This window comes from Piliocolobus tephrosceles, chromosome 11 (assembly GCF_002776525.5).
Source record: "Piliocolobus tephrosceles isolate RC106 chromosome 11, ASM277652v3, whole genome shotgun sequence".
NCBI lineage: Eukaryota > Metazoa > Chordata > Mammalia > Primates > Cercopithecidae > Piliocolobus > Piliocolobus tephrosceles.
The window spans coordinates 10,430,484-10,444,436 of NC_045444.1; the positions used below are offsets into that span (position 1 = coordinate 10,430,484).

The window sequence follows — 13,953 nt, forward strand, 5'->3', positions numbered from 1 at the left end:
GAAAGGGTCTCATTCTGTCGCCCAGGCTGGAATGAAGTGGCTCGATCTCGGCTCACGACAACCTCCAACTCCTCAGCTCAAGTGATCCTCCCGCCTAAGCTTCCCAAGTAGCTGGGATTACAGGCATGCATCACCACTGCTGTCTAATTTTATTTTATTTTTTTGTAGAGGCAAGGTCTTGCTATGTTGCCCAGGTTGGTGTGGAACTCTTGGCCTCAGCATTCCTCTCAAGCCTCCCAAAGTGCAGGGATTATAGGTGTGGGCCACTCCATCCGGCCTCATTCACATGTTTCAAAAATCAAAAGGTACAGAAGGAAAAAGCTCCTTTCCCCTCTCTGGGCCTTTTAACACTTGCACATAAATGAAGCCAGGAACAGCAGCAGTGTCTTGAGTAGGTTGGTGGAAAGAAGGTGTTATTACATGGGCTGCAGCCTCCAGCTATGCTCTTTGCAGGAATTTGATCTTTAGTGGTTCAGTTGAGAGTGACAGAAACCCCAAGCGACACTGGCCTTAACAAGGTACACATTTCTTTCTTTCTTTCTTTTGCTTTTTCAGACAGAGTCTCACTGTGTTACCCAGGCTGGAGTGCAGTGGCATGATCTCGGTTAACTGCAACCTCTGCCTCCTGAGTTCAAGCGATTCTCCTGCCTCAGCCTCCTGAGTAGCTGGGACTACAGGTGCGTGCCACCACTCCCAGCTAATTTTTGTATTTTTAGTAGAGATGGGGTTTCACCATATTGGTCAGGCTGGTCTTGAACTCCTGACCTCAGGTGATCCACCTGCCTTGGCATCCCAAAGTGCTGGGATTACAGATGTGAGCCACCGCACCTGGCCAGAACACACATTTCTATTTTATATGGATAAAGTCTTAAGGTAGGCATCCCACAGTTATTAGGGTGGTTCCACAATCATCAAGGACCTATCTTGTTGCTCAAGCACCCTCACCACATGGCATCTACTTCATGGTCCAACATGGCTGCTTGAGCTCCAGTCATCACATCCTCATTGTAGCCATTCAGTAGGAGAAAGGGAGGAAGTTACTTCTTTTTCAGGATTGTCTCCCAAAGCGGCAAGGAACATTTCCTCTTGCACACTGTTGGCCACAGGGTGTAGTGACAACACAGGTCATTGTAAAGGGGGCTGGGAAGTGTGGTCTTGATCCTGGCTGGCTGTGTCACCGCTGATACGTAGTGGTTCTACTGCTAAGAAAGGAGGGAAGAACAGCTACCAAAGCACCGCTAGCAGGTTCTGCCACCATGCCTGAGTTTCAGATATTCCAGGTTGAAAAACCCCTGCCTTCATGGAGTGCCCGCCGGAAAGGGACCGACTTCAGGCCACTTCCTGAGAGGCACCTCTGGGTGAATCCCAGAAGCAGCAGCCAGGCTGCGCGGGGCGCTTCCTAAGCAAGCGTATGAGTCACACAAGCGGCCTTTGTTAGCTCAGCCAGCTCTCCTGGAAGTCCTTCTTTCCGAGCCGAGGGCCCCTTCCAGCTCTTCCTGCGCCTGAGGCAGAGGACGCTGGCAGCAGTGAGCCCACCCGCTCAGCTCCCATGAACAACATTGCCTGGTGCTCCCCGGCCTGGGACCCGGCCTTTGCGGCTTCTGGGCTGGGCGGGCACCGCGGGGAACAAAGAAGCCTTGCTGAGCCTGAGCCACGCGGCTCCAGGCTGACTCCCTGGAGTCTTGGAGAGGCTTGTCTTGAATGCCTGGCTTTTTGTTTGAGAAAGAAAAGGGTTTTCCGAAGTCCCCAGGCTTCCTCTTGCATGGAAATCCCAGAGTTCTGAGGAGCCACAGGACAGGGCAGTGAGGACGCCCTGTCGCAGCGGACAGTGAGGATGTGCAGGGAGTGGGGAAGTCTGGGGGCACAGGTGAAAGGGAAGACACCCCACCTCAGCCCTCCATGGCTGTGGCCTCTGCCGGGGCCGGGCGCTGGGAGGCAGGCCATGGCACCCGCCTGGAATCCTGCGAGGGGCGTCTGGCAGGCCTGGCGGGGTGCAGTGCAGTAGACACGGCAGTGGGCGCTCAGACACGCCTGAGGTGCAAGGGGGACCTGGGGCTGAGGTGGGGGCTCAGAGCAGGGCATCAGAGGGGACAGACTGGGTCCCAGAAGGGGTCTCTGTGTCTCGCCCGAGCCAAGAGACTAGACTCAGTTCCGGCCGCCCTGGACACCCCTGCAGTGGAGCTGCTGAGGGCAGAGGCTGGCGGTCCTGGTGAGACCAATGACCCCTCTACAAGGCGGGGTGAGGGGGACCGTGTGTGAATACCCTGTCCCTGCTAGGGGGATGACTGACCTAACAGGATGTAGGTAGTTTTTTTTTTTTTGAGATGGAGTCTGGCTCTGTTGTCCAGGCTGGAGTGCAGTGGCGCGATCTTGGAGGCAAACTCCGCCTCCCGGGTTCACACCATTCTCCTGCCTCAGCCTCCCGAGTAGCTGGGACTACAGGTGCCCGCCACCACGCCCAGCTAAGTTTTTGTATTTTTAGTAGAGAATTCAGTAGTGAATTTTAGTAGCGAATTCAGACCCTCCTCTGGATCTGCCCCAGGAGCCCAGGTCCCACCTGAAGCCCGAGGCCCAGGGCTGAGCTGGGAGTGTTCGTGCAGACAGAGCTGGAGGCCAGTGAGAGGCCGCAGGGAGCGGGGCTGGCAGGAGGGAAGCAGACAGGCGTCCTCTCAGCGTGGGGCTGGGAGCAGGTTGGCAGGGCCAGGCAGGGTTGCATGGAAAACTGTCACGGCCCTTTTGGGGAAAGAAAGGGGAGAGAGAGGGACAGCGCGTGGGTGTGCCCACAGGAGAGGCTGGGCCCACCTGGGTTTGCTTGGCAGCTGCAAGGCAGTGGGTGGGGCCAGGATTCTGTGCTTTCAACAAGCCCCCCAGGTGGCTCATTTGTGGTCCGCGTTTCGTCCGCCTTTGTGGGCAGGTGTGGGGCCAGGCCTGGCTCCCCCGATGCAGCCGGATCCTCACGGCAGCCTTCCCCCTTTTTTTTTTTTTTTTTTTTTTAGATGAAGTCTGTTGCCCGCTGGAGTGCAGTGGCATGATCTTGGCTCACTGCAACCTCTGCCTTGTGGGTTCAAGTGATTCTCCTGCCTCAGCCTCCTGAGTAGCTGGTATGACAGGCACCCGCCACCACTCTTGGCTCATTTTTTATATTTTTAGTAGAGATGGGGTTTTGCCATGTTGGCCAGGCTGGTCTTGAACTCCTGGCCTCAAGTGACCCACCTGCCTAGGCCTCCCAAAGTGCTGAGATTACAGGCGTGAGCCACTGCGCCTGGCCCAGCTTTCCCATTTCACAGAGAAGGAAATGGAGGCACAGGAGCGAACAGCAGCCAGTGGTCCACTTGGAACCCAAGACCTGATCTGACAAAGCGACTCCTGTAGGTTTCTCTGCTGCCGCCGCTACATGTCAGGGAGCCAGACCCAGGCTCTCCCTGCAGGGCTGTCCTTGGAGCCCTGAGGTGAGGCCCTCCTAGGAAGGTGTTCTCATGTCATGAATACACTGTGTGCCCCCCGAGTCCTCCTAGTCTGGAAGCCCCCCAAGTCCAGGTGTACACCCCCGGGAGAGGTCTTGGGGCTCCCACCTTTGCGAGGGTGGCCTGAGGATGGGCTCCTCTCTGTGCCACAATGAAGGGGACCAGTGGCCCCAAGCCAGGCACCTGGGAGACCACACCTAGGTAGGGGTCGTGGGGGCCCAGCTTCCCCGAGGAAGAGAACCCAGCGCTGTGTGCAGAGGTGCCCCCAGCTGAGCAGGGTGTGAGGACTGATACTGGCCTGATGGCTTTGGCATGAAGCCCAAGGGGAGCAGTGGGGAGCAGGCCCAGTAGGCCCATCCAGGGATGGGGCCGTGGCTGGCCATGGCTGGAGCATCTTGTGTGAAGACGGAACGCTGGGGCAGGAGGGATGAGGCATGTGGTGCTGGCCACGAGGCTGGGTGGTGGAGGAGCTGCCTTTGTCCAAACCCAGAGGCCCAGGAGCAAGGACAGATGTGGGTTTCCCTGGCAGGATAGAAGGGGGTAGGGGACCTCGGAGGATCGGGTGAGCCTGACGCTCACAGGACTCTGTGGCAGTGGGCAGGAAGTGGGGATGAGGGCTGGGCAGGAGGCAGACCCAAGCCTCCTGGGTCTTTGGCTCAGGTGGACTTCATTTATTTATTTAGTTTTTGAGATGGAGCCTCGCTGTGTTGCCCAGGCTGGAGTGCAGTGGCACGATCTCGGCTCACTGCAACCTCTGCCTCCCGGGTTCAAGCGATTCTCCTGCCTCAGCCTCTCCAGTAGCTAGGATTACAGGCACGTGCCATCACGCCTGGATGATTTTCTATGTTTTTGGTAGAGACAGGGTTTTACCGTGTTGGCCAGGCTGGTCTTGAACTCCTGACCTCCAGTGATCTGCCTGCCTCAGCCTCCCAAAGTGCTGGGTGTGAGCCACTGCGCCCAGCCTCCTTCTGGCTCGTTCTGACTCCTGCCCTGCTTGTGCCGTGACCCTCCCAGAAACACCCTGGTGACCTTTGTCACGGGGATGGTGGCGGGTACAAGCCTTGACCCTCCTAGAAACACCACGGTGACCTTTGTCACTGGGATGGTGGCAGATACGAGCTGGCAGGTGACCACTATGGCTGGGTTTCCCCAGGGCCCCAGCGGGGAGGCTGGACTTCCCCCATCCAGGGAACAGAGCCACAAGACACCTGGGCTGACGGAAGGTGCCTCGCCCAAGGGCCTTCCTGCCCAATGTCACCAAATCTGACCACTAGGAAACTTGCATCTGCAGACCTTTTAAGACAACTGGCCCGGATTGGTCAAATAAGTAAATCCTAAGAAAGATTGGAAAAAAGAAGGGGTGGCTGAGACTCTCTCCTCCATTCAAGGAGACGGGAGAGGCACACAGAGGATCGTGTGGTCCTGGGGCTACGAAATGCTCCGAAGACATCTCTAGGACAAGCGGAAGATCTGGATATTGGAAAATATTGTATTGTTATAAAATGTGGGGGCTGGCATAACAGGGTTGAGTTTTGTGGCAGAACGTCCTTAGGAGACACGAGCTGATGGATTTAGAAGTGCGGTATTCTGATGATCACAATCTACTTCCAGATGTTTCAGAAAGGCATGCGCATGTGTGCGTGTATGAGAAAGTGTGGGCACAGGATAAAAGAAGGTGAAGAATTTAGGCTAAGAGCATGTGGGTGTCCATGAACTATTCCTCCACCCTTTGTCATTTGAAATCTTCCAAAATTTCAAAAGACAGGGAGGGAAGAGGTTAAGGAGAATGTAACTCAGTGGCGCCTGCCTCCCTCTCAACTGGGTGTCATCTTCCCAAATGCTGTCACTGATGATGAATAAATGGTTACTCTTTATGGTGATGACAAGGTCCCATTTTTTTCTTTCAGAATGCCTTAATGTGACTGTCCTCACTGAGCCCCCTGCACCTGTGCAACACACCCCACCCCTGGGACTTGGTGTGAGACCCCCCCCCCCACTGGGAGGGGCAGCTATGCCGCAGAGACCACAGCACGCCCACCACTCCTTGTCAGAGTTTATTTCATCGGCTAACATTCATTCTCGACCTAGACAAAAACAATTAGATGATTATGACTTGCTTTTCCATCATCATGTTTTTTTTTTGTATGAATAACCAAAACATTTCTTCTCAACACTTTTTTTTAAGAAGAAGCTATAAATAAATAAAGCTTTAAACGATCCTGGGCTCAAGTTAAACAGTTCCAGTTCCCGAAAAGTTCACAGCCTTGTTTCGTGGGCAGTTCTGCTGTTCCTGGCTTCCCCCTCCAGGAAGGGACGTTTGCAGGTCTGGGGGTCCTGGTGACTAAGCTGTTAGCTCCACTGCCTGCCTGCTTCCGTCCTCGCAGCCCTGGGAGGGCCCTGGGTGGACAGAGTCCTTACCATTTAGGAGCTGCTGCTGGCAAAGGAACTGTTGACCCAAAGCAGGTGGCCTGAACGGGAAGTGCCAGGCTAGACACTTGGGGGCTGAGGGCACTGCCAGTTGCCACCACCTCGGGACACCTCAGCCTGGCGCAGGCCCGAGAGGAGACTGCTTTCCAAATGCAGCGGAGAGACTGAGACGAGACCCGTGCTTCCGTGTGAGTTGGGATGCGGGGCATAAGTTAACACATACTCCAATATGTACAAAACAACCTGCGCTCGGGCCCGCGCCCCCAGGAAGCCTATGGCCAGGTGAGGCCACCTTGAGCCAGGCCTCTGGCTGGGTGTCCACCTCCTGCCAGGAGACCAAGGTGCCCCATGTGGCTTGTGCAAGACCCCAGGCTCCCCTGAACATGCTCCTCCTCCTCCCCCCAGGAGTGCACCCACCCCAATGCTAAGTGTCCGAGCAGATTCCCATTGACCCTGACCTCCCTTTGAAAGAACCACATCACCACATCCCCGTGGCACTCACTTCCTTAGTGTGATGCATCCACCCACAGAGGTGACCCTGGCTAGCACGCTGCCCACCCTACCCGGTTGACCGCCCCGTCCTTGGACCCCAAAGTAAAATGGGGCCAGTGTAGGAGGCCTGAGGGTGGGGCCGTATGCCACACCTCCAGGGGTAGCAACCTCACCGGACCACATCCTCACCTTCCTGTGCTGCAGAAGGCGCTTGCTCCCAAGCCCGTGGTAACCCACATCTCCATCCCACGGTGGGACAGCTGTGGTGGCTGAGTGACAGCTGGGGCAGGAGAGAGGGCCCCTGCCAACCCCAGCCAGGCAGCTTGCAGAGCCCACTGCCCTATATCTGAGTCAGCTTGTGGCCTGAGCACACCAGTCTGCCCTCTGGGGGACCCAGGGCACCTGTGGGGGCCTTCCTAGAGACACCAGTCTGGCCTCCTAGGGCATAAGGGATGGGGACAGGGCACGTGCTTACGACAGATATGCAACATGGCTTTTACCAGGGCCACTGCAGCCAGTGGGGAAACCTGCGGGGCTGCTGGGAACAGCTTGGCCAGCCTTTTGCCAGGGGGTGGGCAGCACGGGGCAACGCAAGGAGAGCCAGGGTGGGGAGGGCTGAGGAGCTGGTGTCAGGGAGGGCACCTACAGCTGTTTTGTCAAGGCTAGTTGAGAATCTGAACGCTCAAGTCCCCATTCCTGGCCATCCAGAGCCACTGTGTTCCAAGGGTATGGCTCTTGGGCAGGGGCTATGGTCCCACGCTCCAGCCGATGGAAGCCCGATGAACTTAATCCACACGCTGGTGGCAGCAGTGGTATTTGAGCTCTTGAGTATGTGTCTCGGTGATGGGGCTGGGCAGCCTGCTAGCAAATCCCAGTGGGTCAGAAAGGAGAACAGAGGCAGGGGAGGGCTCAGTCCCCAGCCCTCCAGTCTGAGCCAGGTCTGCCTGGGTCACCTCCAAAGGCCAGCCGGGGACTCAGGCACAAGTGGCAGCATCTCCAACCAAAGCCTCCCCACTCCTGGGCTGCCAGTCGGTCCATGGAAGGCCGGCAATGCAGCTTGGGCCCACTCCCCAAACCCCTCCTTGGTCTGAGAACTGTGGGGAGTGGGTGGGGCCTGAACATCAGCTTTGGCCTCCTGACCCAAAGCATGGAGCAGGACCATGGGCCAGAGGGGAGTGGGCTTCCTGGGGGCTGGACTCGAGTCTTCTCTGCCTCCGATGGGGTGGGCCCTGACCTTGAGGGAGCTACAGATGGGTGAGCTGGGGGCTCCCCAGGCCTTGGGGCATTGGGGACAGCCAGAAGGGGAGGGAGGGCCTATGGGATGGCCTGGAGCTGGGGCAGTTGCCAGAAGCTGGTGTCACTCCTAGTAGCCCGGACAGAGGAGCTAAGAGCGAGTGCCGTGTGCACAGTTGGTGAGGGACACGCTCCTGGCCTGACAGGTCCACTTTCTGCTGTCCTTGTCTCTTGTGCAAACCTTCAGTTTTCGTGATAAATCCAAGGGGGCCAGGAGAGCAGGCACAACCCCTGCTCTGGAGGCCCTGCCCTGCCCGTGGCATCCTCCGAGCATGCTTTCCTCTGACCCACTGGCTGCACCTGTCGATTCCTCAAGCCCCCATCCCCGCCCAGCCCCACTATGTCCCTGTTCTGTTTATTTTCAGGACACAGCTCTCTCTGGGGGGCAGGTGTGGGACACTCTCCCCGCGACAGTCTTGGGTGGACCTGTTGTCTGTCCTGTTTTAACCCCCACGCCCCCCAAGAGGCCTCCCTGTGGCCACCACCGCCACTACCACTTCTCAATGATGTGGCTCATGTAGTCCTCGGTGGGCACCCGGCCCGGCTCCTCAGCGTCCTCCCGCGGCAGCGCCTCCTTGGCCCGGTGCAGCAGGCGCTCCTCGCGGCTCCTCAGGCGCTGCTCCCTGCGCTCCAGCTGCCGCTTGTACTGGTAGCGCTGCTGGAAGAGGTCCTTGGCGTAGTCATACAGCTGCATGTCCAGGTCGTTGAGCTCCTCGATGCGGCGGATGGTGTCCTCGTCCACCTCCACGCCGCCCGCCCGCGTGCTGTTGTACTGCATGAAGGGCCGGATGAACTTGAGGTTGAACGTCCGCTCGAACAGGTACTGCGTCTTGCGCTGGAACTCGGTCAGGCCGAAGAAGGCCATGCCCCGCAGGTTCTTCTTGGCGCTCTCAAGCAGCAGCTGGGCCCGCTTGCCCTCGGGGATGAAGGACAGGTTGTAGCAGCCCACCAGGCTCAGGTCGGCCAGCATGCGCACCTGGCGGTTGTTGGCGAGGTTGTACGGGCAGTCCATGAACTCCTGCAGCGTGCAGCCCGACCAGTCCGTGCCCTCGTAGCAGGGCGGCAGCTCCTCGGGCGTGGGCGTGCGCCCGTCACACATGTGCAACGACGTCTTCCACGTGGCACCCCTCTGCACATGCCGCCACTCGCTCAGGTAGCGGGACACGGGGTCTCGTAGCAGGGTGATGTAGTAGAACTTCCTGCAAGGAGACGGGGAGAGGAGGTGAGGGCTGTGGCAGCATGAGGGGTGCTACCAGGGCTGCTCGGAGTCAAAGTCCCCACTACAGGGCTTTGGGCTTCACCTCGGAGGCCAACCAACGCCTGCATTTAGCTCTCCAACAGCCATTTCAAAACCCGGTATCAGAGATGCCAAGGAGCATGCCACGGTCACGTGGCTACCCAGGGTGACCACCACGGCGCCCTGCAGTGCCTGGCCTGGCTCCTCTGGAGGGACAACCTGACTTTTTCCTGCTGGTGGGTGAAGCCGCCAATACCTCATCCAGGGAGGTCCCAGAGCCACAGCTGCCTGAGACCAGCAGTGTTCACCAGCTGTTTACAGCCTGGGCACGGTGCCACCCAAGGAGCCACTCAGCAGGAGCAGAGGGTGGGCAGGGGTCAGGGAGGGTCACCTCCAGTCCCAGTCCCAGGGTCCTGCCAAGGCCTGGTGGTTCGGCCCAGTGGACCATCCAGCCCAGGACCCCAGGGGAAGCCATGACTTATACAGTCTCCAACTCTACTTGGCGGGTTGTCCCCCAAGACGCCAACGCTTTGCACAGTACGTAAGGGTGCGTGCACAAGGGAGAAACGACCCAAGGAAGGCTCCACCTCCCACCGTCCCCTGCACGGCAGGAGCCCAGCATGGAGCATGTCTTTGCCAGGCTTGCGATGACGCCGGGCTGGAGGCGTCAGGACACTGGACAGGTGGGTAAGATGTGGCGGCAGCTGCGGATGTGCCCAGTGTGCGTGTGGGGTCAGCCCCGGGGAGGCTGCAGTCATTCTTAGACGGTTCCTCCTGGCTCCTGCCCGTGCCGGGGTGGGTGGGCCTCAGGTCAAGCAGAACCAGGGCCGGGCTGGCAGCCTAGGAGCCCACAGGGCCCCTCACTGCCCCGGGGGGAGCAGCTCTAGAAGGGCCCTGACCCGCCACCAGGACTCCCCACATGGCAACATGGGAGTTACCCACACTGCCCTCCTCCTCCCCTCACACTGCCCTGGGCTGGGGTGGGGATGGGGGGGCATGGGGGGACCCGAGGGAACACAAAGCGCTTCCTGGCATCCGCTGGCAGCTGCCCTGATCTCACCGCACCACCTCCCTATGGGGAGGGAGGCACAGTGCCTGGCAAGTGGTGCGGTGCCACTGCAGGCCACCGCCGCCTATGGGGACATGTCAGAAAGCCCCAGCGGGGGCAGCTCTAAAGCAGGCGAGGGTGCCAGTGATGGCTCCAGGGGCAGACAGCAAGGCCAGCACTACTGCATGCAGACTGCCGAGGAAGGGACAGGCAGCTGTCATCCGCCCGGTGTTCTCTGTGGCCTGGCAGGCCCAGACCCTGCCCTTGAGGAGCTCCCAGCAGATGGGGTGGAGGGAGGACCCGGCAGGACTGAGCTGACGACCCCAGGGTCAGGCACGGCTGGTCTCCAGGGGGCAGACAAGCTGTGGTCAGCAGGGGCGAGAGCAGGCCTCAGCTTCCCTGCTCCAGGCTCCCTCTTCACACGCCCCAAGGCACACCTGGCCCTCCCTGAGCACCCTGCACCCATCGCCTGCCTGGTACCACCCATCCGTGCTGATGGCAGCAGCTCCTGGGCACTCAGGGCTTAAGGGCCAGAGGGTGGGACCTTCTTCAGGGAGCAGGTGAGACAAATGCTTTAGAACCAAAAATGACCACGGGCCAGGGAGTAAGGGCCCGAGGCGGCCGGGGCAGGCTTCTGTCTCCCGCCTCGGGCTCACAAGGCCCTGACTGCTCAGAAGAGAGGCCATCCATGCCTTCCTAGCTGACCCTGTGTCCAGGGGAGGCATCGGGCTGCATGGACTTCTGCTCCCCACGCCTGTGGGGCCCTGACCAAATGGATGGAGACAGGCCAGTGTGACGGTTTCTTCTGAACACAGAAAACCACAGTGGGATGCGTCAACCAACAGAGAGAGGCTTGCCCTCCTAGCCCCAGCCAATGACCCTGTGAGTTACGGCCACACGGATCCCTGAGGGCTTTCCCCCTCCTGGGAGGAACTCATTCCTCAGCTGCACACGGTCTGACCATACCGTGGGTCTTGGCAGCCAAGCTGGAGCAGCTGCCACTAGGGCACATAACCGCAAATGCCAGGTCAGCACCAGAGTGCGGAGGAACTGAGGTGAAGCCGGCACCATGGGAAGGGCCAGGACACGGTCTACACCAACCCCATACCCGGGTCCCCTGGGGGTTCAGATGGTCCCTGGCCACTCGAAGGCAGGAGCTTGGTGGTGAGGGCAGCATGGGCCACAGCCACAGGCTCCCTTCTCGAGTCCCTTCTTCCTGGCGGCGACCTTTCTGAATGATAGCCTCTCACCCCTGCGAAGCTTGGGGCCTCTGCTGTGGACAGGCTGGAGCATCCACCTGCCGCCCTCCCGATGGGCGTGGGCCCCTCCCCTCCCCAGCCCCGTCATGGTCTGCAGGTAGGAGCACACAGGTACATCACCCCTGGTCTCTGCACGGGCCATGCCCTCTGTTGGAATGCCAGTGTGAGTGACCGCCCCTTGGTCAGACCTCTCCACCTTGAAGACCCAGCTCAAAAAGATAAGCGGTTGCCAGTGCAGGAGTCCAGGAAGAGCCCAGGGCACCCAGCGGGCACGTGTGGTGTACACAGTGGGCCGGATCTAGGAGCGCCAGATGGCACACGACCTACTGACCATCATGGGTTAGGGTGGCAGCCGGCTCAGTTATCACGTGTCCGATGGCGGCGTCCTCTCTACGGGACACAGCTGAGGGGAACAAAGGCCTCTCTGCCTGCGCCTGCAGGGGCAGTGTCTTGAGGGGACAGTGAGACCCCGGGACAACTGCGGCAGAGCTGGGGGCCAGAGACAGGGAGGAGGAGAGGAGAGGGCTCGGTTTTCTGGGTCCAGCCATTGAAATGACTTGGGTTTTTCGTGTGTGAGCCACTTAGAGAAGCCGTGAGCAATTTGCTCTTTGGTTTCTGAAAAAGCTGGGAGGGTGAGCTGCTGAAGACACACTCATTTGAAAGCCATCTAAGTCTGGGGCCCTCAGAGCACTGGAGGTGACACTTTCTCCTTTACCGCCCCAGGCTTGGCTGTCTCCTTTGCCAAGGACTTCTGTGCACAGAAGGCCCAGCAGGCACCAACAGGGGCAAGGTGGGGGCAAGAGGCACCTGAGCCAGCTGAAACCCTCATGGTCCCTGGAATGACCAAGCCTGTCAGCCTCACCTGTCCTTCCTGCGTCCATTTCCCAAATAACCCTTCTGGACCAAGGCCTCCCGCTGCAGGGACAGCTGCTGGGGAACCACACCAGGGAGGCAGGTGTGTGCAGAGACATGCATGCTCTCATTAGCAGTGCCGGTCCAGCGGCTCTGCATCTTGCAACAAAATGGCGCAACAGACACTGCGCCTGGGGGACCTTGATGAGCTGACCGAGGCCCCCGTCCTAAGGCCCAGGGGCTTACACTGTGCCCACAGCTCCCTGTGCACCTTCCCTGCTCAGAACATTGCCATGCCCTGGGTCCCCTGGTTCTGTCCCCTAGACACGGCCTGTGGTATAGACAAAGGGCCAGGCAGACTCTAGAAGTTGCCTGTGAGGTCAGTAGCCAAATGTGTATATTCCTGTCCCTTTCTGCAGAAGTGACAGCTGAGCCAGGGAGGGTGACCTGCCCTTGGCCACCATCTAGTTCCTACCTACTCCTGCCTGAACGGCATGAAAGCCCCTCCCTGGCACATCCCTCCAGAGCCGGTGGAGCCAGAGGCATCCAGTCCCACGCCCACCACGCAGAGCCCCTCCCCTCTGCCTTGTCTCCTTCCCTCTGCCGAACACTGCAGACACTGCTGGCCACAGGCACGTCCTGGCTATCCTCTGCCTCGGTGCCCCAGCTCCACCTCGTCCTGTCCCACCTCCCATGCTCTGTGCTCTTTCTCCACTGCATGCATTGCCAGACGCATCTGCTGTTTACTCTCCAGTCTGTCATCTGCCAAAAGGTGGGGTGGTGTCGAACAGAAGTGGGAAGAGGGCGGGGTGTGGTGAGGTGCAGAGGACTCCCCAAATGGCCCACCCCGGATCTAGTCAGCTCTCTGACATGTGCTCTCTGGAGGTGCCAGGGGGGCGGCTCACAGCTCAGATGTTGGAGGAATCATCTGCATACTCAAGGTGGTCCCCAGCCCCTGCCCTCAGGAGCCCAGGCTCATCTAATTCCTGCCCTGCACCCCCTGCGGAAGGGTCTGTGCCCCAGAGCAGTCTTCCCTGCACTGACACCTGGGACCCCACAAAGCAGGGGGCTTTGTGCCTACCACTATCCAGCAGGGTCTATCCATCCAAGTGCTCCAAGTACCTGCCCTCAGGCTTCCAGAAAGAGGGAAGAGAGAAAATAGAGGAGAGGAGATGATGAGAGAAATAACCAGAATTGGAGTACATCATTCACTGAGACTGAAATGGCTCACCAAGTGCCGAGAAAATGAATGTGGGGACTGAACAGATGACTAAAAAGTTGACCCTTGAAGCATCTGAACAGAAAAAACAATACATAAAGGGCATGCTTCTCCATCGCAGTGCCGTATGTTAGAAACCAATGGAGCAAGGTCTTCAAAAGGCAGAGGGAAAATGACCAATGCAGTCTCATACCCAGCCAAACTATCAACCAAGTGTGGGCAGTAGAGACGTCTTCAGACATACAAAGACTTATGAAATTTACCTTCTGTGAATCTTATTTTAGGAAGATCCTGGAATAGGCATCTCATTTAGCAAAAAAGGAAAAGAAACAAAACAAAACAAAACAAAACAAAACAAAAAAAGCAAACTTGGGAGCCAGGAGCTCCAACCCAGGGGGCGGTTCCAGGATGTCAGCAACACATCCCACTGGGCCTGTCACAAGCAAGGGGACAGAAGCTCTAGGTAAAAAGAGGCAAAGGCCGGGCATGGTGGCTCACACCTGTAATCCCAGCACTTTGGGAGGCCGAGGTGGGTGGGTCACTTGAGGTTAGGAGTTCGAGACTAGCCTGGCTAATGTGGCAAAACCATGTCTCTACTAAAAATACAAAAATTAGCTGGGTGTGGTGGCACATGCCTGTGTTCCCAGCTACTTGGGAGGTTG

General features: G+C 58.4%; 1 protein-coding gene across 1 annotated transcript in view; it reads right to left on the bottom strand.

Annotated features, from left to right (window-relative positions):
• Positions 1-5,504: 5,504 nt before the first annotated feature.
• HS6ST1 (heparan sulfate 6-O-sulfotransferase 1) overlaps positions 5,505-13,953 on the bottom strand; it is a 52,795-nt gene continuing 44,346 nt past the window's right edge. The window contains exon 2 of the mRNA XM_023225594.3: positions 5,505-8,875. Within this exon, the coding sequence (XP_023081362.1) occupies positions 8,167-8,875 (709 nt within the window). The 3' untranslated portion in view covers positions 5,505-8,166. The remainder of the gene's footprint in view (positions 8,876-13,953) is intronic.